General features: G+C 36.5%; 1 protein-coding gene across 8 annotated transcripts in view; it reads right to left on the bottom strand.

The window, feature by feature from the left end:
* Nucleotides 1–27,133, bottom strand: part of PIBF1 (progesterone immunomodulatory binding factor 1) — a 232,890-nt gene that overhangs the window by 26,332 nt on the left and 179,425 nt on the right. For 4 of the 8 annotated variants that reach the window (XR_015137616.1, XR_015137615.1, XM_086328532.1 and 1 more), the window contains 2 exons: nt 18,719–18,849; nt 11,934–12,018 (listed from right to left, as the gene is read on the bottom strand). The exons of 2 other annotated variants lie outside the window; for them this stretch is intronic. Coding sequence is in view for 2 of the 6 variants with exons in the window: in XM_086328532.1 (XP_086184658.1) it covers nt 11,934–12,018; nt 18,719–18,849 (216 nt within the window). In the remaining 4 variants the exon portion in view is untranslated. The remainder of the gene's footprint in view (nt 1–11,933; nt 12,019–18,718; nt 18,850–27,133) is intronic. 2 more of the 8 variants (XR_015137617.1, XR_015137614.1) reach the window with 1 other exon arrangement.

The following is a 27,133-nucleotide window of genomic DNA, read 5'->3' as shown; positions in this document are numbered from 1 at the left end:
CAAGAGGTAGATATTACTGCAATTCTCAAGACAAACTGAGGTTTAGAAGATTTTAAGAAATACAGCCAAATTCATTAGCTATTAAGAAATGAAATCAGGATTCAAATGAATTCAAAGCAATTCAAATTAGAATTCAAACAAATTCATTATGTACACAATAATGCAGATGCTCTCTATCAAGGCCTTTGACAGTCACAATTTCAGGTTTGGAAGGGACCTTCAAGTTATTTAACCTCTATGCAAAACAAAACAAAGCAACAACAGCAACCACACAAAGCAAACCAAACATGTCTCCATATAATGTCTACCCTTAGGTTTTAATTCCAGCCTTTGGAGAGATGTATCGCAAGTTTATTTCTGCCTCTTTCTCATGTCTACTTCGAATTTCTTGTATCTCTCTAAATCTTTTCTACCCTGTTGTTCAGTTGCTCAGTAGTGACTGACTTTTTGTGATCCCGTGGACTGCAGCACGCCAGGCTTCCCTGTCCTTCACTATCTCCCGGAGTTTGCTCAAACTCATATCCATTGAGTCAATGATGCCCATCCAACCATCTGTCCATCTGCCCATCTGTCATCCCCTTCTCCTGCCCTCACACTTTCCCAGCATCAGGTCTTTTCTCATGAGGTGGCTCTTCACATCAGGTGGCCAAAGTATCGAAGCTTCAGTTTTCTTCTCTAAACACCTCCAAATCCCTTAATCTCTCTTGGCTGAATGGAATTCTTTTATCATCTTGATTATTTTCCTCTGATTACCTCCTAGTAAGTATTCAAAGTTTTAAGTCTAGAACAGAATGAAGTCCTGGCCATAGCAGAGAAGAATAAGGCTTATCAACTCCTTATTCTAATGCATTTCAGATGATAAATATTTTTGGAGTCATATCCTATCTACCATGGAAAGCTTAGTGAGAGCTCAAGGATTTGGTAAATGAGACATGATTGTGCTGTCATACCCTAGGGGACATAACTAATCACTAACAACATTCTTTCCTGAACTTGGATATAATCTTAAGGTCATCCTCAACAGTGAGGCAGGTAGAGGAAGCTAGCATTATTACACACTGAAGTAGGCTACTGCCACTGATGACTGAGAACAGAAGTGTGGGCACCTCAGTTCGGTTCTGATTGGTTTGTGCAGATCCCTTCATTCATCTGATTACTGAATTTCACCTTGGACTTCTAACGGCCTTGCCTCTGGTACACATGTCGTCTTGTACCTGGCTTTTCCTTCTGTACCAGGATTCATCTAGCTGTTGTCTGCTTTCTGGCTTTTATTATTTCAGTATAATCTGGTAGGTTTTAATGCAAATTCTTGTTGATTTCCATCATTAATTTCAGACTCCAGGCTCTTTGAGACTCTTTGGTGTCTGGAGTGTGACTCACTCTAGTGCCTGAACTTCTCCATATTCCCAGTCTTCCTTCAGTGTCAGCAACTTGATACAGGATATAGATGTCCTAAGTTTAAATTAAAATACTGCCAAAGAAGACCATAATCATCTCATTTCACTATTAATATTCTCTCCTGGCCAACACATATTTCCAGAGACTTATTTTAATAGCTTTGCAGTTTGTTTTATGCGTGTCCTTATACCCAAGAATTGTTTAGTTTGTTATAAACGGCTGCTATCCTAAGAGTCATAAAAACACAGGGTTAGAAATGATAGCAAGAGGTCATTTACTTGTTCCTTACTGATAAAAAAAGGTCAGAGAAGTGTACTTACTATTTAAAAGGAAACATACCAAACTTCTAAAATGTAGTGGGAAAAATACACATTTCATTCTTTAAAAAAACAAAACAAACCTAAAAGTAGAAAAGAAAGGTCTATGTGATACGTAATAGATGTGAAAGTGTGATGCAAAAAATGTTAAAAGGGCATATGTACACAAATAAGGTATTTCTATGGTGAGATAGAATGTTTCACTCAAGACAGAATTTTACCTGCAGGACACAACAGGGGTATTTGTAATTTTAAACCTGATGATGAAAAGATTAAAAAAGAAGCCAAGGTACTTGTGAAGATCAAAATAATCTGACCTAGCTCTGTTAAGTTTAGTGCAAGTCCACATAAACATGGAGGACTACAGAGTATAATCTTAAACAAAAAAGGTGCGTCTTTAGGCAATTCAAAACTGAGGAAACACTCAGTTGCTGCTTCTGTCAAGTGTGTATAAGGCCATCACAGGGCTCTTTGGATATTTTAATTATAACATAATTGGGCTGAAAACAATTAAAATATTTTGGTAGGAAGAAGTTATATTATTATACTTTTACACAGTAGGTTTAGTTTAGTCATACTTCAAGTATATTTAAATCCAACACTTGCAATGAGTATTTTTTGCAATACTTTACTCTCTGAATTTCCTCAGACCTAAATTCATATATCCTTATGTGGAAAAAATAAGCATTCTCAAATTTTATAGGGAAAATATGACTTATACTATATATGTTTTAGCTTTCCACTACAATAATTACCTTTAAAACACTCTTTTACATCTAGGAAATCAAAAACAAATTTGAACTTGAAGAGCACACTATGATGAGAAGTGTATCAATCTGAGAAATAATTACATCTTCATTTAAAGAAAAATTAACTTACCCACACAGTATTTTTTTAAGTCATGATGACTGTTCTGACTGTAAAATTTAACTACATAGGTGTCTAAGAAAAACATGTAAAAAGGTATTCTTAAGGAAATTTCAAAATAGTTAAGTATGAACCAAAAAGAATGACACACATATAGAAATATGTAATTTGTTTGAGCCCTTTATGAAGTGGATTGCCTCAGGGGCACTTGTGATGCCGAAACGTCCCTGAAACTTTCCGAGAAATCACAAAGAACATAGGAGTTAGTCCTGGAACATAAACATACCATAAAAGAATGATAATTATACCGTGACTTCATTTTGCAGAAACCTGGCTAACTGCAGGGTTTTTTTTTTTTTTTTAAGTGACACACATCGCAGTAAGAGGCAAGTTATCTGGAACCATGGGAGTTAGGCCAACATTCAGGCAAGTGTGAGGCCTTGCACATTCTAGGCACTTACTAAGAAGTGGTTGGTTAAGTTCTGGTTAAATACTAACTGAAATGCTTGTGGACCTTGAGAGAGATTATTGACAGAAGTGCACTGGGTGAAAGGGTAGAAGAAGCTCAAGTTTTATTTTTTAAAATTTTATTTATTTTATTTTTGGCTGTGGTTGGTCTTCATTGGTGCTGGTGGGCTTTTTCTAGCTGTGGCTCATGGGGGCTACTCTCTATTGGTGGTGTATGGGCTTCTCATGCTGTGGGCACAAGCTCTAGGGCATTTGGGCTTAGCAGTTGTGGCGCAAGGGTCCAGCTGCTCTGTGGTATATGGAATCTTAACACATCACGCATCATCGGACCCACATCCTCTGTCCTGACAGCCATATTCCTAACCACTGGGCCACCAGGGAAGTCCGAAGTTCAGGTTTTAGAAACAGATGTATTATGTTCCACAAATATATATGTATGAGGGGGGAGCATGTGAATATATTAAAGGTTGGTTTCTAAAGCCCTCTATTTGACAGCTTCTAGTGAAATTATTCCTGGAGAAGGGAAAGGCTACCCACTCCAGTATTCTGGCCTGGAGAATTCCATGGACTATAGTCCATGGGGTCGCAAAGAGTCAGACATGACCCAGCGACTTTCACTCACACTCACTCAGTGAAATTATTATTGAAGACTGAAAAAGATCACAGTTTAACATTTAATTGAATACTTGCACATGTGTGTGTGTGTATGTTCAGTTGTGCAGTCGTGCCTGACTCTTTGCGACCCCATGCACTGCAGCCCACCAGGCTCCCCTGTCCATGGAATTCTCCAGGCAAGAATACTGGCATGGGTTGCCATTTCCTCCTCCAGGGGATCTTCTCCACCCAGGGACTGAACCTGTATCTTCTGCACTGGCAGGAAGATTCTTTATCACTGAGCCACTGAATCTGGGAAGCCCAACTGAATACTTACTATGTGCTAAATACTGTGCTAAAGGCTAATACACAAAGAAAAACTAGGCACTTCATTGGCAAGACGCGTGTGTAATTATGATATATAGTGGTAGGAATATTAATACAAATATTTTTAGAGTTGTGGGAAAGAGATTTCAAAAAGCTTAAGTTTTTCTTTACTGAGTTATGAACGGCTTCAAAGAATAGATAACATTTGGACTGATTCTTGAAAAGGATGGAAAAGAGGGAAGGAACCTACATTTACTGACTTATTGTCATATGTCAGAAAAGTACTGCATTGTTTAATTCTCATACAATCCTGAGTTTAGAGGGGTTAAATTATTGTCTTAAGAATCCATAGTTACTAAGTAGCAGAGCTATCTTGTCTGTTCGATTGCTATATTTTCCCACAGTATTTCAAAATATGTGATGTAAAGAATATAAAGGTAATTCCAGTCTTACAAGTTAATGAGAGCTGAACATATACATTTGTAATTCTGGATCAGACCAACTGCCTACATTCTCCATGTTTGCACCTAGTATGCTGAGTGAGTGTAAGCTGCTAGAGAAAAATTACACAGAATGGTACTGCAATGAACATATGACATCTCACCTTGGCAATTATTTGTTATGTCTGTAACACACATCACTCATTTATTATACAGCTATTTCAAACTTGTATTTTTCTCAAAATTCTGATCCTGGGACTTCCATGGTGGTCTGGTGATTAAGACTGCGTGCTTGTACTACAGGGGGAAAGGGTTTGATCCCTGTTTGGGGAACTAAGATCCCACATACCGCTGTCCGGTATGGCTAAAAAAAATTAACAGAGATTTCCCTGGTGGTACAGTGGATAGGAATCTGCCTGCTAATGTAGGGACACAGGTCTGACCCCTGGCCTGGGAAGATTCCACATGCCGTGGAACAACTAAAGCCCGTGCGCCACAACTAGTGAGTCTCCAAGCTGACTGAAGGGTAAACTGAAGCCCGTTTACCCAGAGCCTGTGCTCTGCAACAAGAGAAGCCACCAAAGTGAGAAGCCTGCATACCACAATGAAGAAAAGCCCCTGCTCATTGCAACTAGAGAAAGTCTGCATGCAGCAAAGAAGACCCAGCACCATCAAAAATAAATAAAAAACCAAATTCTGATCCTATCACCTGTCTTGCCATTAGAAAACAGCCATTAGGTGGGAACTTCCTAAATTCTTGCCACTGAACCTACTAAGTTACTTTTATTTTTTTTATTTTCTAAGTTGCTTCAGTCGTGTCCGACTCTGTGCGACCCCATGGACTGCAGCCTACCAGGCTTCTCCGTCCCTGGGATTCTCCAGGCAAGAACACTGGAGTGGGTTGCCATTTCCTTCTCCACTAAGTTACTTTTAACATAGTTTTTATTTCTCCTCTTCAAAATGGAAAAGGTGCCCCCTCCTATCTAAAGTTAAATCCCATCATTTCATCCTGGATCTCTTTCTTTCCCAGCACTTTTGCTCAATTGATCCTCTTTTGAACTTTCAGTGTCTCCCTCTGATTGGCTCCTTCCTATCACCACTTAGGCTGAATACACTCCAACTCAGGAAGGTAAAAGCCCTTGATCTCATGCTCCCTCCCTGACCACCTTATATTCTCTTAAACAGTTGTTGTCCAGTCATTAAATCGTGTCCAACTCTTTGCAACTCCACAGACTGCAGCATGCCAGGCTCCTTGAGTTTGTTCTATCTCCTGGAATTTGCTCATATTCATGTCCATCGAGTCGGTGATGCTACCTAACCATCTCATCCTTTGCCACTCCCTTGTCCTTTTGACATCAATCTTTCCCAGCATTGGGGTCTCTTCCAATGAGTTGTCTCTCTGCATCATGTGGCCAAATTGCTCCAGTAGTTGAAGGGACTTACAAGAGTCTTTTCCAGTAGCACAATTCAAAAGCATCAATTCTTCGGCACTTGGCCTTCTTTATGGTCCAACTCTCTTATCTGTACATGATTACTGGAAAAACCCCAGCTTTGACTATACAGACCTTTGTTGGCAAAATGATGTCTCTGCTTTTGAACATGCTGTCTAGGTTTGTCATAGCTTTTCTTCCAAAGAGCAAGCATCTTTTAATTTCATGGCCACAATCCTTATTCAGAGGGTTATCTATTTTTTCTATTATTATTTTTCAACTTCTATGCATTTACCAGTTCACTGCAATCTGCCTTTTAGCACCACTGAAACTGCTTTTTTTTCTGTTTTAGCGTTTTTAAAAATCCAAATGACACTTTCTTTTTTATCTTTGTTTGACCTGGCCCTTTGGCAGCTGAAGCCACTGCTGCCAACCTCCTCCCTACTGAACGGTTCTGGCCTTAGGGACCCACACTTCCTGATGTGCCTGCCATTTCTCTGATCACTCCTCACTCTAGTGTGAGCTTTTTTTGCTCTGCCTATTCCTAAACTATTAGTACTCATCAAGACTCTGTCCTAGACCCCTCTCAATTCTCACTCTATACACCTTCACTAGTTCATTCTATCTGCTTCCATGTACACACCGTGTTCATGCTTTGACTCTCAAATCTCTAGCTCTAGAAAAGTCCTCTTCCTTGGACTCCAGAACCTACATTTCAAACTCTCTATGAATATATCCACTTAGATATTTTCTTGAGTTCTTTCCCAAACCTATTCATCCTATGGCCTTCATAGCATCACTATAAACCCAGGACACAAGCCAAAACCCCAGGGATCAATTCTCATTCCTTCTCTCATCATTCCCTAAATCCAATCAATCACCAAGCTCCGAGATTCTGCATTCTAAATAGTTTTCAAATTGGTTCATTTTTGTTGAACCCCAACATCACCAGTTTAAGCTCATGATACCAACTATTGCTCAATAAAACACTGAAAAGTTTCCTAAGAGGAGCTCTTACCACTGTCCCTAACACAGTTAGAATTTAAAGAATTTAAAAAAGAGCTTTTACATCCATTTCTTAAAATTATGCTCAGTATTTTACTAGATACTTAGCTGATTAAAGATATTTTTCCTGCTCTTGAAAGCTTAGATTCTAAGGACATATGATGAAATAAGAAAAGTCATTCTAAGGAATCATATTTCTTATACTCAAAACTGAATGTTGAATTTGAAGCCCTGATACTGTTAACTAAAAGTGAGGTCATGTTAGTCGGTCTTTTCCTTTATATTTTTAAAAACCTAATTATTTAAGATTTATATTTTATATTTTTAATACATAAAAGATCTTAGTATAAATGGAAGCACTGAAGGGTAAAAAAGATTTCATTCCACTTGAAAGATAAAGAGAAAGCTACTTTGAAGCATTAAAAGTGAAAGAAAAGAAAAAAGATTACAACACCTGGATAAGATATTTAGCTCTGAGTTTTCTGTCAACTAAGACAAAAAGGAAACACGTTAAATTATACAGTTCTCATTTTCTGGAAAAAAAAAAAAAAGCATATAGCTTCATCTACAGTGGCAAAAATTTTCCTGGAACTCACGCAAACAATAATTCATCATGAGATTTTTGTCTAAATGAGACTAAGAAGGATCATAAGCTTCTGTTTCAGAAAAAAAAAAAAAAGTTTTAACAGTAAGTATGTAATCATGGTTGGGTTACTTAACCATGAGTTACTCAGCATCAGTTTCATCTGTAAAAGTAGGGACAACGATAGTTATCTCAGGGGACAGCAGTGAACACTAAATTATATAATATAAATGGAAGCATTTAGTAGGTCCCTAAAGTTTCACAAAACAAAGAGAAATGGCACCAGATTTTGTTCTGATCTTCTATAAAGGCAGGGATCATGACATTAAATTGTGTCTTTTTTAATAAGAGTGATTGATTTTTGGCTCTTCTGGGTCATCACTGCCATGGGTGGGTTTTCTCCAGTGGTGGGGAGTGGGGGTTACTCTTCACTGTGGTGCTCAGGCTTCTCTTACTGCACAGTACTGGCTCTAGGGTGCAGAGGCTTCTGTAGTTGCAGCACATGGGCTCATTAGTTGAGGTTCACGGGCTCTAGAGCACAGGCTCAGTAGGGCTTCCCTGGTGGCGCAGTGGAAAAGAATTTGCCAGCTACGCAGGAGACGCAGGTTTGACCCCCAAGTCAGGAAGATCCCCTGGAGGAAGAAATGGCAACCCTTTCCAGCATTTTTGCCTGGGAAATCCCATGAACAAAGGAGCCCAGTGGGCTACAGTCCTGGGGTCACAAAGAGACACCACTGAGTGACTAAACAACAATCCTTTCTTAACATTTTTTTATTAGGTTAATATACTTTCTCTAAAGAAAAGATGAGAATAAAAGTCACCCAATACACTTTCCAAATACATACAATGGTTTTGAATGTATCAATTCTAAAAACTGATAGAATAAGAGAGCACTATTGATTTTATCCTTCCTGGAAATTCTTAAGACCACAACTGAACTATTAATGTGAATGAGGTTTTAAGCTGCCGTTTTGAGCTAAGACCAATACAGAAAAGAAAAACCCTGTGGCCATGCCTCACCTATCCTAGCATCGTCAACCCAGGACTATCCCATCCATTTTCTTTTTTTCATGTAACACATATTTGATAAGTATGTAAATGAGGTGGGGATCTCATTTTGTATTACCACCACACACACACAGTCTTACCAGAACTAAGTAACATCACTTATAAAATTAAAGCAAGACATGTCCAATGCAAAAAAGAATATGAAACACTTTAAATGTTCATTTGGTCTCTTTATGAATCACTTATTTAAACTAAGAAAATTTGGCTGATTGAATCAATGACTCATGCTAGATCATTTCCACAGGGTCCTGACAAGGGTGAGGCAAGTTCTCAGCTGCCCGCCCTGCACTGGGCACGCCCCTGAGAGGGGGCACCTCCACTATTTTGTGCCCTCGGTGACTGCTTGCCCTCCCCTTAGTCTCAGTCTTGATGTTCACTTTCAATAAATTTGACTTACCAGAGTCATTCTTATTCAACTGTTATCTACTGGGTGTTCTGGACACATCACCCTCAGAATCATAAAATGAATAAATCAATCTTGCAGATTCTGTTTCATCAGGCAAATGTTCAAAGGAATGGTCAAGCATATTCCTGGGTTACAGGCTATTTTCTTTCCATAGAAGCCTTCTGTATTTGCATTTGGGTCTGCACACATGTTAAGGGTTTCCCAGGTAATGCAGTGGTAGAGAATCTGCCTGCCAACTTGGGAGATGCAAGAGATGTGGGTTTGAATCCTGGGTTGGGAAGGCTCCCTGGAGTAGGAAATGGCAATCCATTCCAGTATTCTTGCCTGGAAAATCCCATGGACAGAGAAGCCTAGGGAGACACAGTCCATAGTGTTGCAACGAGTCACACGTGGCTGAGCATGCACGCTGTACACGTGATGCAAGTTGGTGCTAAACTGTTTCTTTCTTTCTTCTTTTTTTTTGGCCAGGAGGCTTGTGGGATCTTAGTTCCCGGACTGCAGATCAAACTCAGACCCCTGGTAATGAAAATGCGGAGTCCTAAACACTAGACCATCAGGGAATTCCTTAAACCATTTCTTAGAAAAGATTACAAGCTTATATCAGATTTGTTTCATTAAAATTGAATTTTTACTTTGCTTTGGGGAAAAAGAAAAGCTACTTTTCTTTGACTGGCATAAAGAAAAGTTATAATGTTGGATTATTTATATACCAAAATGAAGAAATCTCAAATGCATGCCAATTAATTGATAATTATTTAATTAGATGTATATCCTTGCAAAATTTATTGATGCCATGCGGTAGCTGTCAACTTAATTCACCTTGCTAGTAGTTAATTTTTATGTTAAGACATATTTTCCTTTAAACCTACTCAAGTCTCAACCCACTATTAAAACTTATAGTTTTTATTTGGACTCATGAATAATGTGATTCCAAGTGTGACATACAAAATATATAAATGAAGGCTTTCATATATTTTTCAGCGCTGAGCATAATTCTCTAAATTCAAATGAGACTTGCCATTCTAAATACATTATCTATTATGCAGCTTTTTTGGGGGGAAAAAAAGCTTTTTGGTATGTATGACTTAATGGATCTCTGTAGCTACTACTTCTTATATATTCAGTTTTAAAAACTTTTGTTATGATACACATACTGAATGCATCTGGCTTCCACAGTGAGGCAACAACTATTTGAAATCGAAATCCTAGGACACAAGTAATAGTAGATAAGGCCTGGAATGCTTAAAGTTGGAAAAAAGAATAAATATCTTCAGAAATTTCTTTACTCTGTAACTTGTTGTCAGGTCTACTTATCTACCTAAAAATCACCTCTAAAATTTAGCCCAGGGACACTTTCTTATCCTTTTCACCCATCACATAAAATACACCTTTAAGAGAACTCACTCCAAAGGCCATTTCTAAGATAAAGACAGTCTCCCAATTCCCTTGACATTATTTCTAGGATATATATCTTTAAGTTGTTTCTAGGAATATTTCTTGCTTCATCTCTCTCAATAATTTCCTTCCAATAATTTCTTCCCAAATACCTGATATATCTTTTCCAGATATGGAAATATATTTCCAGACATATATGTCTTCAGGATACTTATAAACCAATGATCTGCTTTGAGCATTTCTTTCTCTGTTAGGACTGCAAAACGGTAAAAATGTGGCTAAGACAAGGCAGTGACAGTACAGTGGAAAAAATTCATGGATTAAAAAACTAAGCTTAATGATACCAACTGTCAGTGAGAATGCAGAGCAACTGGAACTCGCACTTGTTGCTGGTGGGAATGCAAAAGACATAGTCACTTTGGAAAATAGTCTGGCAGTTTCTTACAATGTTAAACATACACTTTCCACATGACCCAGACCTGCTCCTGATATTTACCAAGAGAAAAGGAAAATTTTATTTACATAAAATTTTATTTACATATACACAACAGTGTACAGCAGCTTTATTTTTAAGGGTTCCCAAATGGAAACGATGCAAATGACCCTCAACTGTGAATGGATTAACAAACTGTGGTATATCCATACAATGGAATACTACTCAGCAATACAAAGGACAAGTTACTAATATTTATAATAACATGAATGAATCTTTTTTATGGCAACTGAACAAAACCCAGATTGAAAAGACCAATAATTTTATTATTATTATTTCCTTTTTTGGCTGTACTACTTGGCTTGTGGGATCTTAGTTCCCGGACCAGGAATGGAACCTGTCCCATTGTCAGTGAAAGCGGAGTCCTACCCCACTGGACTGTCAAGGAATTCCCTGATAATTTTATTTATTTGACATTCTGTGAAAGGATAATACCTTTTGTTGGAAAAGGCAAAACTACAGGGATAGAAAACAGATCAGTGGTTGCTCAGACTAGAGTTGGGGAAAAGGGTTCAAGAGGGAATTTTCTGTGATGATGAAACTATCTTATATATTGCTTGTGGTGATGGTTACAGAACTGTGCGCATTAGCCAAAAATCACAGAATTGTGTGCATTAGCCAAAAATCACAGAATTGTATGCTAGAAAGGGTAAATTTTATTGTCTATAATATCTCAATAAATCTGACTTTAAAAATGAGAAAGAAAACTGAAGTTACCCCAGTGACCCTCTGGCTCTAGGCAAACCCCCTAAAACTCATTTACTTCTTTTATAAGATGGGGATTGTATTAAGTCTAAAAGATTTTTCATGAGCAAGAAATTAAAGAAAACTTATGGATTTTAAAGTTCAACACAAATATTGTACACTAGGCATGGCTACAGAATGATAAACAAGACAAGAGGTACACTAAAGAAATTTACTGTCTGTAGGGAGAAAGGTGTAACACACATGATTATGAAATAACATGGAAATTCAATGACGGAGATATGAATAAGGCAGTAAGGGAGCATCAAGAATTAGGAATTCCAGGAATAAGAATTAACTCATAATGAATATGGGAGACTGGGATCCAGTAATCTCAACCCAATTTGATTCTCAAAAAGCCTAAAGTGTTAAAAAGCAAGACAAAATGGAAAAAGTACCTCACGATGATTTAGAAGTTGTTCCAAATCTAATGCCATTTGATCCTTCATTTGCTGCAAAGCTGACTTTTCTTTATTTAAATTGCTAGGGGGAAAAAATACATCAAGTTTAAAAAAACTGTCATACTAGTGCAAATTTAACAAATAAATTGTAGAAGATTAAAGACACATTTGATGATTTGAATTAAAGAAAAATTAAATTTATACTTCATAAAGATATCAGATCAGTGACTACAATGTTTGATTCAATCATTGGCCTACCTATTTTATAAGAATATTTTTTCAATCTGACAATGTGACTGAGACATTTTCATAGAATACTTTTCTGCCTAGTGGGGGCATACAATTAGTGTTTTTTTAAAGATGACTGGTTACTCCTGAAATGTAAAAAGATGAAGTGGGACTTATATAAAAGGTAAAAGAAAGTACATATGGCACCATATTAAAATTTGAGACACTGAAAGTCAAATTATAACATTTATCCTTAAAACTGAAAGTACATTTTATAATTTGAAAGTGAAAGAAAGTGAAAGTGAAGTCTCTCAGGCACGTCCAACTCTTTGCAACCCCATGGACTGTAGCCTACCAGGTTTCTCAGTCCATGGGATTTTCCAGGCAAGAGTACTGGAGTGGGTTGGCATTTCCTTCTCCAGGGGATCTTCCGGACCCAGGGATTGAACCCAGGTTTCCCACATTGTAGGCAGATCCTTTACCCTCTGAGTCACCAGGGAAGCCATATACTAAATTACCAGGTACATAACTGAGATAAATTAATTAGATATTTGGTCTATACTAAACTCAGGAAAACAATTTTTGCCTCCATTTTCTTAGCTCAGTCTTTAATTTCTAAGTCTGCATTGTGGATTTTTCTTTGAAATGACCTATTTTCTGATAGGAAAGGGTGACAAGCCTAATTGTAAGGACATATTATTATTTGAAAAGATAAATATCTGAGGCTTATCTTACACTGTCTGGAGTTTTATTATTCAACATATAAGAATTAATTAGAACCATTAAATATTCTTTGAAAGCCATTGGAGTGAGTCTATTCAGACAGTACTGCAACCAGGATTAAGAAAAGCAACAATGAATTGAAGAAACACAGTTCCTTGAATGTCAAAACAGAATCTGAGACAGTAAAGTTAATGAGAATTGTTTGCTGAATAGGTAGGATGTTTTAAGTTATACTTTAAGAAAATGGAATGCCACCAATTTTTAAAATATTAGGGACAAGTTTTTTTTAAACTCAAGGAATAGCAGTACGTGTTCTGGGAGAACTTAATTCCAAGGACTTGAGAATAGAGAACTTCCCCAAGGAAGCATCAGAGTCTGTCCTCTGAGAAGAAAGACTAGATGCAATTCTGACTTTCATTTCCAACTGTGCCACTGATTCAACTGTGCAGTATGCTGCTGCTGCTGCTAAGTCGCTTCAGTCGTGTCCAACTCTGTGTGACCCCATAGACGGCAGCCCACCAGGCTCCCCCGTCCCTGGGATTCTCCAGGCAAGAACACTGGAGTGGGTTGCCGTTTCCTTCTCCAACGCAGGAAAATGAAAAGTGAAAGTGAAGTCGCTCAGTTGTGTCTGATTCTTCGCGACCCCATGGACTGCAGCCTACCAGGCTCCTCCGTCCATGGGGTTTTCCAGGCAAGAGTACTGGAGTGGGGTGCCATCGCTTTCTCCGTGACTGTGTAGTATAATGCACCACAAATACCACCCCAATGAACCTCAGTATTCACATCTATTAAAGTGGAAATGATGCTCATGTATGTCAAAGGGACATGTGAATTATCTAATGAATGATTATATAAAACACTGAACACAAACCTCTACATAAATGCTATACTGTGTTACTGATTTAGATAAGAGTCATAAGAGGAAAACGGTAATTAAATGTCAATAAAGGTAAGCAGCTCAGCAGGAAAACAAACTGACTTTTGTATTTAGGCGCCAGAGATCCTACTGAGCTGAGGAGTTGAAAAAAACTAGATATAAAGGAAATTGAGTGCCGTGTTCTGCTTGAGTCCTCCCCAAAATGGTAAAGGATCGGGTGTTTCTGTAACTTTAAAATTCTATATTTTTCAAAATGAAAATAAATGTCCAATAAATAGGAAGAGGAATTTTCAAAGAACAGATATGTGTTCATATACATACTCATATACATTTACATATGTATATTACAGGTACCCCCCACACACAGAATGTAAACATGGACTCCATGCAGTACACACAGGGGCGTGCATACACAGACACAAAGGCTCTCAAATATCAACAGGCCCATTAAGTACAGTACAGTGTAATAGGAATGGAACGTTGATGTAATCAAAGGATTTGGACCGAATAATTCATTAGAAATGCTTCATATGTAGTGCCTAATTTTTTTAGAATAAAGTAAATATTTCATATTTAAGTAACAAAAATAACCATATAATATGGAATAAAAGGCAAGTGGATAAACGGGCTTACAAAGCAACTCTGTGACACGTTGGCTCCACAGACTTGCAGTTGCTCAGTCGTGTCTGCCTCTTTTGAGACTGCGGTCTGCCAGGTTCCTTTGTCCATGGGATTTTCCAGCCAAGAATGCTAGAGAGGGTTGCCATTTCCTTCTCCAGGGGATCTTCTTGACCCAGGGATTGAACCTGCGTCTCCTGCCTTGGCAGGTGGATTCTTTACCACTGAGTCATCAGGGAAGCCCCTTGGGTGTATATTCTCAGTCTTAGCCTTGTCTTTCTTAAATCACAATGGAGACCACTTTCAACACGTGGGTCTCTAAAAGTGAATATGATGATTACTATATTCTGTGTTCTTCCACACACAGTAATTACTCAATGGAAGTTTAACCTCCATAGGACATTTCATAACAGTGGAAACTTACCCTTAAAAATACAAAGCTTCTATGCGTGACTCATAAAGCAACTACAAAACAAATCTCCTTATAAGCACATCTACGGTGAATGGTATATTACACCCATAATTGTTCAATTCACTGTTAATTATTACTCAGAAATTCATGTTTATGGCTGTTTCACCTGCTGTATGAAAACATATTCCTGATATACTGTTTCTTAACTTCCTGGATCAATATACTCTGGCTTAGTCTTATAAGCCTAAGTAGTCTTTTCCTCCTAAATGAATAGTTAACAAAAAATGGAAAACTGACAACAGAAAAAGAAAATTTATGCTAATTATTCTCTTTCCATGCTTCCTTCAGTCCTGACCTATAGATCAAACCTATATAACTCAGACTCTCTTGTGGATTGGTGGAGGGTTGTTAAAAGTACTACTTTTAAACAGATTATTTCTTTAATGACAATGAATAGTGATATCTCAAGTGTTAGCTATTAACATGTTTATCACAATCTCATTTTAGTGCATATTTACTCTAACCTTTCTAGGCACTGAATAAATTGTATCAATAGCTAAACTGGCAAGTTGTGGGTGTGATATAGTGATACTGCCTTATTTTGTAGAAAAATGATATAATTATATTTAGCTCTTTAAAGAAGGTTATATTGTATAAGCTAGAGAAATATTTACAAATTAATCAGTTTATGTAAATATTCTTTACAATTAAAATCCACACCCAGCAAAAACAAACAGGAATTTTCAAGGAACATAATCACTTAGTCATCTCTTTGGATGGGTCATCGATTGTTTAAATTTCGAATTAATGAAGTACAAGAGGAAGGGAGGTAACATTTACTGAGTTTCTCCTGTGTGTCGGAGCTTTTGCTTTTTATATGCTACTTTATTTAATTTTCACAATTACCCTTTGATGTTCACATTAATATCTATATTTTTTACAGATGCATTTACCATGAGAAAAAAAACCAGGCTGATATGTACTTGAAGCCCAGTATAATTCTATTCTATTTGAAATGCCACTGGCTCAGAGTCAGGGTGATGGTAGGCAGAATGTGACCTAACCTGCTGTGTCTGACTTGTTGACTGGGCTGTGTATTGTATGGTATCTTTTCATCCATGACATCAGGGTACAGCTACAGCATCTTGAAAGCCATAATTAAAATGCTGAAAGCACCTTAACTCTTCACATTAGAAGATAGTTGCTTCAATGAAGAGCAAGACTTCATATCCTGTGAAATATTAGTTCAGAGTCTACTAAAATAGTATATACTAAATTTATGAAACACAGACAGCTTTAAAGGTCTCAGATGTTTAGCACATAAATTTTTTTTTTTTGTTTAATTCCATAATTGGCATAGTTCTTATGATTACTTACTGTTGCTGTTATTAAGGGAGTCCTAATTTTTGTCATGGAGAAAGAAATGGCAATCCACTCCAGTATTCTTGCCTGGGAAACCTCACGGACAGAGGAGCCTGGCGGGCTACAGTCCATAGTGTGGCAAAACAGTGGGACATGACTTAGCAACTAAACAAATTTTTGTGGAGATTCAGCATATTTTGAGAAATGTTATTTCGCATTTTAAAGATAATTTTCAACATAAAAATATGTTAAAAATAAGACAATACTAATAATATCAAACCTTTATTGAGCATTTTTAAGTGTATGAACAGTGCTATATGTTACAAAGGTTATATCATTTAGTGTGCAGAATAACCATGTGAATTCGGTGCTGTTGGTGCCACTCTCATTTCACGGATGAGAAAATTGGCTATAGTGTCCAGTACTACAGCCATTAGCTAGCCAGAATTGGCAGTGAAAATTAACATTAATTTAATTCAAATAAAATTAAAAATTTAGTTCCTCAGTAACACTTACCATATGCTCAATCGCCACATGTAGCTGGTGGCTACCATATTGGACACTGCAGAAAGGTAATATTTTATCATGACAGGAAGTTGTACTGGATGAAGTTCAGAGACTAATTGATTTGCTCTAATTCAAAACTAAGGACGGAGCTGGATTTGTCCTTGTCCTCCCTTTTAAAATCTTTTTTTTGAAAAGTAATTTTATTATGAAATATTTCAAGAGAGAAAATTTAATAAGGCCCCATGTATCTGTCACACAGTTTCAACGATTATCAACTCACGAAAAGCTCTCCTTTTAACTACTATTCTACATTATTTTTTGTTTTTTTTTGCTTCTCTTAATTATATTAGTTAATGAAAAATTAGCTCTTATTCAGATTAGAACATAGGGAGGCAATATAATATAAAGGTGAAGATTATGGAATTAGAAAGCAGACAGATAAAATTTTGGCCCTATCACAAAACTAATATGTTCTTGGATGACAAATGGCTAATTTTCTCCAGGGGTGAATTTGTTCATCATTATAATTTTCTCCTATAGCTGGCTATATTTTTCTCTATAAAACACATTTTTAGCTATCCTAATTCTTAGTAAAATAAATATTCAAACAAATTTACTTGAAGGTAATTCTGAAAGAGGCAAATTTCCCACAGGGCTTTTTATATATCCCTGCTCCAAGATTACAAAGGTAAAACAAAACTCTATACAAAATTTCAAATATAATAAATTTCTATAATATGTAAAGAAAAAATTCTCTTTGGGGCTCTTTCCTCAATTTCCCTAGGATAACCAAGTGTCCAGTGAATGATAAGACCTAATTTCTATTGCTCCCAATAGCTATTTATAGAATGGTTTAGTTAATTCACTGAATTAATTTCATAATGCTGGTTATGAATATTTTAAATATTTAACTTTAAAATTAATTTAGAAATAAATTGTTATCTATGTTGACATTTAAAACATCAATGTGATTTAAAATTACTTTATTATATTATTGAAAAAATTATGATCAAGAATAAAATTCTGGGCCAATTTTTTGGTGGGGTAGGAAAGAGAGGAAAAGATTATTCTGATTCATCAAAAACAACATTCACACTTTCGAGTTAGTTATCAGAGAGCTCCAGTGGCGCAAACAGTTAGCATGTGGCCCTTATATGCAGTTAATTATCAGTAGTTTTATATTTTTGGTTATATATCTTGGGAAACCTAAATTTAATGGCTATCTTCTCCAATAACTATATTTTTAAATAAACTACCTTTTCTAATTACTTAATTTAAGAATTTTCTTTCTCATCTAATTCTTTGCTTATACTTTTATAAATTGGTTAATAATTTATCTAATTACTTATTCTAAATAATTTTAAAATCTAATGATAATTAAGCCAACTAACCAAGCATCCATGAGTTAAAACATCTTTCTTTACATAGCATCATTATTCTACTGTAATTTAAAAAGATTAAAATGATCTCATTAGATGAACAGGTAAAGAATCTGAATAATTATTCAGTGGAGCAAGTCTTTTGATAAGGTGTCATGTAAGAAAACAATTTCAACTAAGGACGTGAAAGGAATTTATTTACATTGAGGTAATTTATGGTTTACTTCATGTAAAAGGTTAGAGGCAGAAAAGCCTAAATTCCTTGGCAAAGTCAACAGGAATCTAAGTAAATGTGTACATTTTATCTGTTTAAAAAGTCGTTCTGACTCCACAAGTGGCCCATCCCACTAAAGAATTCTAGGGAACAAGGACAGCATAGGTTGGCTGTTGTGTGCCCTGGGGTGGGGGGAGTGCTTTGTTAATCAGTGTAGCATTGCTACTTCCAGGCTAAGACTTCTGACTTACCGGGTGGAACGTGAACACCTTAATGGGATATGACTTAGCTTTTCTAAGAGAAATCGAACACATCACATTTAAGACCACCTTCGGTCATGTACGTTTTTTCTTTCCAATTTCCAACCTCAACTACAGCAGTATTATGCTCACAATGCCTTTATTATCCAAATAAATAATAATAATATTTTATTACTCAAATACAAGATTTGTAGATGGTTACCTGACATCTTTTTCTAGTTCGGTAATACACTTCTTCAGGGAATCAATCTTAGAATCTCTCTGACGCACTGATTCAATGAGATACCTGTAAGGTTGTTGAGTCTGGTTTAACAAAGAATTGGCCCTGTCAAGCTAAAGAAAAAAAAAAGGTTTAATTAAAATCTAGACAATTTCATAAGAAACTGAAACTGTTCAAAACGCTCTAGCACAGACACCAGCTCTCCTTTACATGAATTACTCTGAAAAGCTCTTCCTGTATAAATCTGAAGGTTTTAAAAATTACTAACCAACATAACTATTCTTTAAAATAAAAATAAAGACCATGTAAATAGGAAAGAAAAATTTTAAATAAAATATTAAGTCTTACCAATTTGGAGGACGAGTCACCTAAATTTTCTTACTGTTTGTTGGTCTGAGACAACATGCAATATAAAATTCATCTTTTAATGAATATCCATTAGCTAAAATGAAAATCATTTATTTGAACTTTATTTCTACTCAAAATAACACAGTGAAAGTGTTAGTTGCTAGTCGTGTCCAACTCTTTGCGACTCCATTGACTGTAGCCTGCCAGGTTCCTCTGTCAATGGAATTCTCCAGGAAAGAATACAGGAGTGGGGTTGTCATTCTCTTCTACAGGGGATCTTCCCAACCTAGGGATCGAACCTGGGTCTCCTGCATTTCAGGCAGGTTCTTTACCATCTGAGTCACCCAGAAGCCCCAAAATAACATAATCACTTATAATTCTGTGATTTTTCATGCTTTCATATTCCTTGTCATCTTTACTTACGTACCTAAATCACTATGTATAATTTATGCACCTAAATAACTATATTATGGCAGAAAGTGAAGAACTAAAGAGCCTCTTGATGAAGGTGAAAGAGGAGAGTGAAAAAGTTGGCTTAAAGCTCAACATTCAGAAAACGAAGATCATGGCATTTTGTCCCATCACTTCATGGCAAATAGATGGGGAAACAGTAGAAACAGTGGCTGACTTTATTTTTTTGGGCTCCAAAATCACTGCAGATGGTGACTGCAGCCATGAAATTAAAAGATGCTTACTCCTTGGAAGGAAAGTTATGAACAACCTAGATAGCATATTCAAAAGCAGAAACATTACTTTGCCAACAAAGGTCCATCTAGTCAAGGCTATGGTTTTTCCAGTGGTCATGTATGGATGTGAGCGTTGGAGTATAAAGAAAGCTGAGCACAGAAGAATTGATGTTTTTGAACTATGGTGTTGGAGAAGACTCTTGAGTCCCTTGGACTGCAAGGAGATCCAACCATTCCATCCTAAAGGAGATCAGTCCTGGGTGTTTATTGGAAGGACTGATGTTGAAGCTAAAACTCCAATAATTTGGCCTCCTGATGCGAAGAGCTGACTCATTTGAAAAGACCGTGATGCTGGGAAATATTGAGGGCAGGAAGAGAAGGGGACGACAGAGGATGAGATGGCTGAATGGCATCACGGACTCAATGGACACGGGTTTGGGTGGACTCCAGGAGTTGGTTATGGACAGGGAGGCCTGGCATGCTGCGGTTCATGGGGTCGCAAAGAGTCGGAGATGACTGAGCGACTAAACTGAACTGAAATAACTATATATATTTTAAATAATCATGTTTAAAATGTAAACATAAAATTTATGATTTTGTGCATTTTTACAGTGTACAATTCAATGGCATTAAGTACATTCACAATAGGTAAGCATCACTAGTATCTATTTCTAGAACATTTTCATCAACCCAAACAGAAACTCTGTACAGATTAAGTAAAAACACTCCCCTTAATTCCCTAGTTCCCAGAAACCCTTTTCTTTCTATATGAATTTGCCCATTCTAGATACCTCATATAAGTGGAATCATATGATATTTGTCATGTTGCCTCTGTTTAATTCATTTAATTCTAATGTATTCAAGGTTTATCTATGTTGCACCGTATTCCTTTTTATGGCTAAATAATATTCCATTGTATGTTTATAGCATATTTTGTTTATTCATTCATCTGCCAGTGGATACTTGCATTGTTCCCACTTTTTGGCTATTGTGACTAATGTTGTGGTGTACAAATACCTGTTTGAGTCCCTGTTTTCAGTTCCTTTGGTTATCTACCTAGGAGTGGAGTGGAATTGCTAGGTCATATGGTAATTTGTATTTAACTTTTTGAGGAACTGCCAACTGTTTTTCAAAGTGACTGCATCATTTTACATTCCTACTAGCAATGCACTTGGTTCCAATTTCTCCACATCCTCTCCAATACAGTTATTTTATGTACGTATTGGCCATTTGAATATCCTCTTTGGAGAAATGTCTATTCACATCTTTTGCCCATATTTTAGTTAGGCTTTTTTTTTTTTTTTTTTTTGCTGTTGAGTTATATGAGTTCTTTATATATTCTGGATATTAAATCCTTAATTAGCTATGTGAATTGCAAATATTTTCTCCTATTCTTTTCACCATCTTGATACTGACCTTTGATCACAAAAGGTTTTAATTTTGATGACGTACAACCATACCTATTTTTGTTGTTGTTGTTGCACATAATTTTGGTGTCATTTTAAAGAAACCACTGCCAATCCCAAGGTCATAGATTTTCTCCTACATTTTCTTCTATGAGTTTTATACCTTTATTTTTGAAATTTAACATATTTGATTCATTTTGAGTTAATTTTTATATGCAGTGTAAGACATGGGTCCATTTCAATCTTTTACATGTAGATATCCAATTTTACCAGTACTGTTTGTTGAAAGGACTGTATTTTCTCCATTGAGTGGTCCTGGCATCCTTACTAAAAAATCATGTATGTGAGATTTACTTCTGGGCTCTCAATTCTATTCCATCAATCTTATATGTCTGTCCTTATGCCAGCATAACACTCTTTTGATTACTGTAACTTCACAATAAGTTTTAAAATCTAAAGATGAGTCTTTCTACCTTTGTTTTCCATTTTCAAGACTGTTTTGGCTATTCGAGGTCACTTGAAATTCCACATGAATTTTTAAATGGGCTTTTCTGTTTCTGCAAAACATACTTTTGGGATTTTGATAGGGACTGCTCTGAATCTGTCAGTCATTTTGAGTAGTACTGTTATCTTAACAATATTAAGTCTTCTACATACAGATAGCTAACAGGTAGATGAAAAGATGCTCAACATCACCAATCACTGGAGAAATGTAAATCAAAATCACAGTAAGTTATCACCTTACACCTATCAGAATGGCTATCATCAAAAAGACCACAAATAACAAATGTTGGCAAGATGTGGAGAAAAGAGAACCCTTGAACACTGTTGGTGGGAATATAAATTGGTGCAGACACTATGGAAAATAGTATGGCGGTTCTTCGAAAAACTAAAAATAGAGTATCAGATGATCAAGCAATCCCACTCCCCTAAACATATCATTTATTTTAGCACTGCAATTTTTTTTGGTTCTTCTGTCCTTTGGAAAAGATGGAGATACATGCACCCCAATACTCATAACAGAAGTTGCTTAAAATAGCCAAGATATAGAAGCAAGTCCATCAACAGATGAATGGAGCAAGAAGATGTGGTGGCTTCACAGGTGGCTTAGTGGTAAAGAGCCACCTGCCAATGCAGAAGACATGGGCTTGATCTCTGGGGTTGGGAAGATCCCCTGGAGTAGGAAATGGCAACCCACTCCAGTAGTCTTGCCTGGGAAATCTCATGGACAGAGGAGCCTGGCAGGCTACAGTCCACGGGGTACCAAAGGCATCGAATAGGACTTAGAGACTAAACAATAACCACACACACACACACACACACACACACACACACACAGAATATTACTCAGTCATGAAAAATGAAATACTGCCATTTGCAACAGCATTGATGGACTCGGAGGGCATCATGCTTAGTGAAGTAAGTCAGACAGAAAGACAAATACTATAATGTTGTCACTTATCTGTGGAATCTACAGAATACAACAAACTAGTAAATATAACAGAAAAAGAAACAAACTCACAGACATAGAAAACAAACTAGTGGTTTATCTGTGGGGAGAGGGAAGAGAGGGTAGGGGAGGATAGGGGTGGGGGAGGAACAAACTAGTATGTATAAAAGAAGTCAGTGGGAATTCCCTGGCAGTCCAGTGGTTATGCCTCTGCACTCTTATTACCAAGGGCCTGGGTTCAATCCCTGGTCAGGTTACTAAGATCTCACAAGCCATGCAGCATGGCTAAAAAGAAAAAGAAAAAAAAAAAAGCTACAAGGATATATTGTACAGCACAGGGAATATAGTCAATATTGTACAACAGCTACAGATGGAGTATAATCTTTAAAAACTGTGAATCACTATGTTCTATATCTCAAACTTATACAATGTTATAATTCAACAATACTTTAATTTAAAAAAATTAAGAGAAAAAACAACCAAGCCAACCAACCAAACACACAAAAAACAATCTTAAATCATCTATTAGCCAGGGATGTCTTCTTTAACTTCTTTCAGGAATGTCTTGTAGTTTCCAGTGCACGTCTTTCTCCCCTTTGATCAAATTTATTCCTAAGTATTTTATTTTATAAATAAAATATTCTAGTTCCTTTTCAGATTGTTCAACGTTAGTGTACTGTGTACAACTTTGTATCATCCTTTTTCACTTTATCTTATATCATAATCATTCTTTCAGGCTGTCAGAAGACCTTAATTTATATTTTTAATGGTTATAAAACTGTCTAGTAAGCCAATGAGTCACAATTTAATTACATTGTTTATACTAGCAAACATTTAGGCTGTCATCAATTTTTGACTAGTATAAATAATGCTAAAACAAATTATTTTGTACTGTAGATAAAATTTTTCCTTGATACTTTAAAATTTTTTTCCATAACAGAAGCACCAATATGAAAGGGGTACAAACTATGTAATGTTCTTGATATATAAGACCTTTCCTTTAGATCTTCCTAAAGGATTTTATCATTTATGTAATCAACCAACCTTAGTTTTTTTAAATTTCTTTGTGTTTACTCTTCTTCTCCTAAGCAAATATAAAATGTATGCTAGAACAGGACTACACAGTACTGTCAGTATGAGGAGGCCACCACTTTGGTACATAATAAGTTCTTGAAAAAGGAACTAGAAAGCTGGATATGTGAAAACTGAACAATTAGAAAAAAAGTGGTGGATATCTATTATTATAAGGATGAGGGGGTCAGGAAGGGAGCATTTTATTATGCAGAACAAAAAAAATGATAAAATTCCTACTTTATGACCTTAAATGTTCTTTGACAATAAAATTCTAGCTTTTTATATGAAAAAATTTTTTCTCTTTCCTTTATAAACCCTAACAAGTTTAACTGAGGCTGAAGATTTGCTGTTTTTCTAGGACAAGAAATGATTTATATTTCCCTCTCAAATAAACTACATTTACAAGATCTACTCATTTTTTTTGAATTAAGATCGAAACATATCATGTATTTTAGCACTGCACTTTTTTTGCTTCTCCTCTCACAGGGGGGAAAAAAAAAAAAAAGAGTGACCGGCAACCTCCAAGTTGAAGGTGTAGAGAAGAGCAGGGTGTGAACAGAGGAAGGGACAAAGAATCAAGGGCAGAAACGTTCATTGTGAAAATGATCAACCATGAGGTTCAGGCGGGTGAGGAAGAAAGTGAAGCCAAGAGGCGGCTGACTAACTCTTAAAGGCTATCAGCATACAGTTTGAGGACCACTTTATAAAAGTTACGTAAATGATTCACCTGAATTATACTGGACATTTTTGTTAAGGTTATATTAACTATCACCTAGGAAAAAAATTCCTCAAAGAACAGGATATGAACAGTGAAAGAAAAGACTTCTTTTTTTTTTGGACACAATTCATTATAGTGAAGGGAGAGCCATAAAGAAAAACAAATACCATGAATATTTTCTGCAGTTTGTGTTTTAGAGCCCTTTTCCCTTGCTTTGGTAATCATTCTTTAAAATCTATTACAATGTCACTGGAATCTTATTATTCTGCTAAGTTATTTTATGAACATTCAAATATGCAGCTGGACAAAAATAAAACTAACTTCTACTTACCTGTATAACCAGTTTCACTAGTCAATTAAATCAAACAATTGCCTTGACTTTGTTTTCACAGAACTGACCCTAACTGAATAAACTGAACTGACAAGTTGTTTTGTGTTTCCAAGTGCGGAATAGTTGGGGGGTAGGGAGCAGGGGTGGGCGGGACATGGGAGAACTAAGGGCATTTACAGAAAAAAATGTAACAGCAGGCATTAACCTTAATTATTTTACTTTGTTTTTTTCTCATTACAGCAATTACATATATTAGGTTTTAGTATTATAGACAAAATAGAGGACCAAAAACCTTACTTCCAAAATGTATCTCTACTAGGCAACCAACAAACTGCCTTCTCTCTAGATAGTAAAACTTCTATAATGCTGTAAATTTTAAGAATGTTTCTTTATAAGCTTTTAAATCCCCCAGATTTAATTCCTCAGGAAATTAAAGTACATGTTTTTCAATGAAAACTGATGTTAATATCTACTTTTGATATAAATGTAACAACAGAATTTAATTTCTCCAATACAGTTTTAAAACAATCTTTTGGTAACTATAATCATTTGTATTCAAAAAGTTTCACAATCACTGACTTTGCCTATTGTTAGTACTCTTTTCCTTATAGGAAAGCCTTAGTAATTAGTGACTCAGGAATCACGTACATAACGAATGACTCAGGACTAAACTCACGATACAACATTTTATAGAATTGTTATTTCTCTTTTGTTTCAATAAACTGTACATATGATTCAGAGAAAAGCAACACCTGATTATAATATAATTATATATGTTCTCTTAAATTTAAAAGACATAGAAGGTGACTACACTTTGTTACGTTTTTCCCAAACAGGGATTGATTTCCTTGTGGAATTTATTTTCAAAGAAACTCCTAGAAGTGGAACTCTTTCTTACCAGGGACGAAATGCATTCTGTTGAGTGGAATGCAACACTGAGTTGCTTTCTGTGTATAAAATACATACATGTGATACTTTCTGGCTGCGGTAATTAGTTGTGCAGAAAAACCCACATATCCTGTTGTCTGATCTTTCTGACTATGCCATGGAATGGAAATGCCTATTTGAGGTCCAACAGGGGGCAATACTTTGGTTCTACTTCGCTGTGTCCTCAGTCCAAAGCAGTGGTTCTCATATCCACCTAATCATCAGAACCACTGTGGGAAAGGTTAAAAAACTGATTTCTGGGTCCTGCCCCAATTCTAATGAGTCAAAATTTCTCAGGGTTGGGCCTTAGATTCTGATGATTAGTCAAATTTGGAAAGCACAGCTTTGTGATTTTTGAACTTATTACAGGTCTCTCCATCCAACCATTTTAGTAGGTTTAAGAGTATTGCACATAAACTATCTTATATGCTGAATTTACTATTCTCCCCCACTAAAACTAGCTGCTTCTCCTGTGCCCAATATAGTTAATGACATCATCACCTACAACAGGGGTAATATTAATATTTAATGGATACAATTCAACCAATTAGGATGCTAGCCTTTGCACTGGGGCAGGATTCTGGAGAAACTCTGTGGTTCCAGGTGTTACTTTTTCGTTGCTGAAAAGTGGGGAGGTCCAGAAGATCTGAGGAGAGGCACCAGGATAGACAGGACCATTGTGGTAGAATGACACTTGTGGGCTGAGGGCAACGGCTGCTTACAAGTGTTTCTCTGAACATTATTTTAATAACCAAAAGTAAGTATGATTATCAGCCCTGCTCTGGTCCTGAATATGGTCCAGAAGTATGGTCCACAGAATAAGGAGAAATTCATGAGAGTAGGATGTTAAAATATTTGGAAATAATCAGCCTGGAAGCAATGACTGAGGTCACAGGAGTAGATAGGGCTGCAGAGGATTATTATTATTATTTTTTAAAGTGTGGCCCTGAATCACTTTTATTAGAGTCAGAAGAATGCAGATTGTTAAAAATACAGACTCCTGGGCCTCATTCTAGACCTACCTAATCACAATCTTTCAGAGAAGGCAATGGCAACCCACTCCAGTACTCTTGCCTGGAAAATCCCATGGATGGAGGAGCCTGGTAGGCTGCAGTCCATGGGGTCGTTAAGAGTCGGACATGACTGAGTGACTTCACTTTCACTTTTCACTTTCATGCACTGGAGGAGGAAATGGCAACCCACTCCAGTGTTCTTGCCTGGAGAATCCCAGGGACGGCGGGGCCTGGTGGGCTGCCGTCTATGGGGTCGCACAGAGTCGGACATGACTGAAGTGACTTAGCAGCAGCAATCATAATCTTTGAGGGTAGGATCTAGAAACCTACATTTTCAACAGAAATCTTTTGGTGATTTTTACACTCACTAAAATTTGAGAATCACTATGGAGAAGGCAATGGTACCCCACTCCAGTACTCTTGCCTGGAAAATCCCATGAACGG

Source organism: Bos grunniens, chromosome 12 (assembly GCF_055505025.1).
Source record: "Bos grunniens cultivar Pamir isolate PY7600 chromosome 12, Bosgru_T2T1.0, whole genome shotgun sequence".
Classification (NCBI taxonomy): domain Eukaryota; kingdom Metazoa; phylum Chordata; class Mammalia; order Artiodactyla; family Bovidae; genus Bos; species Bos grunniens.
The sequence above is the reverse complement of the archived record's forward strand: the minus strand, read 5'-3'. Positions and strand labels throughout refer to the sequence as shown.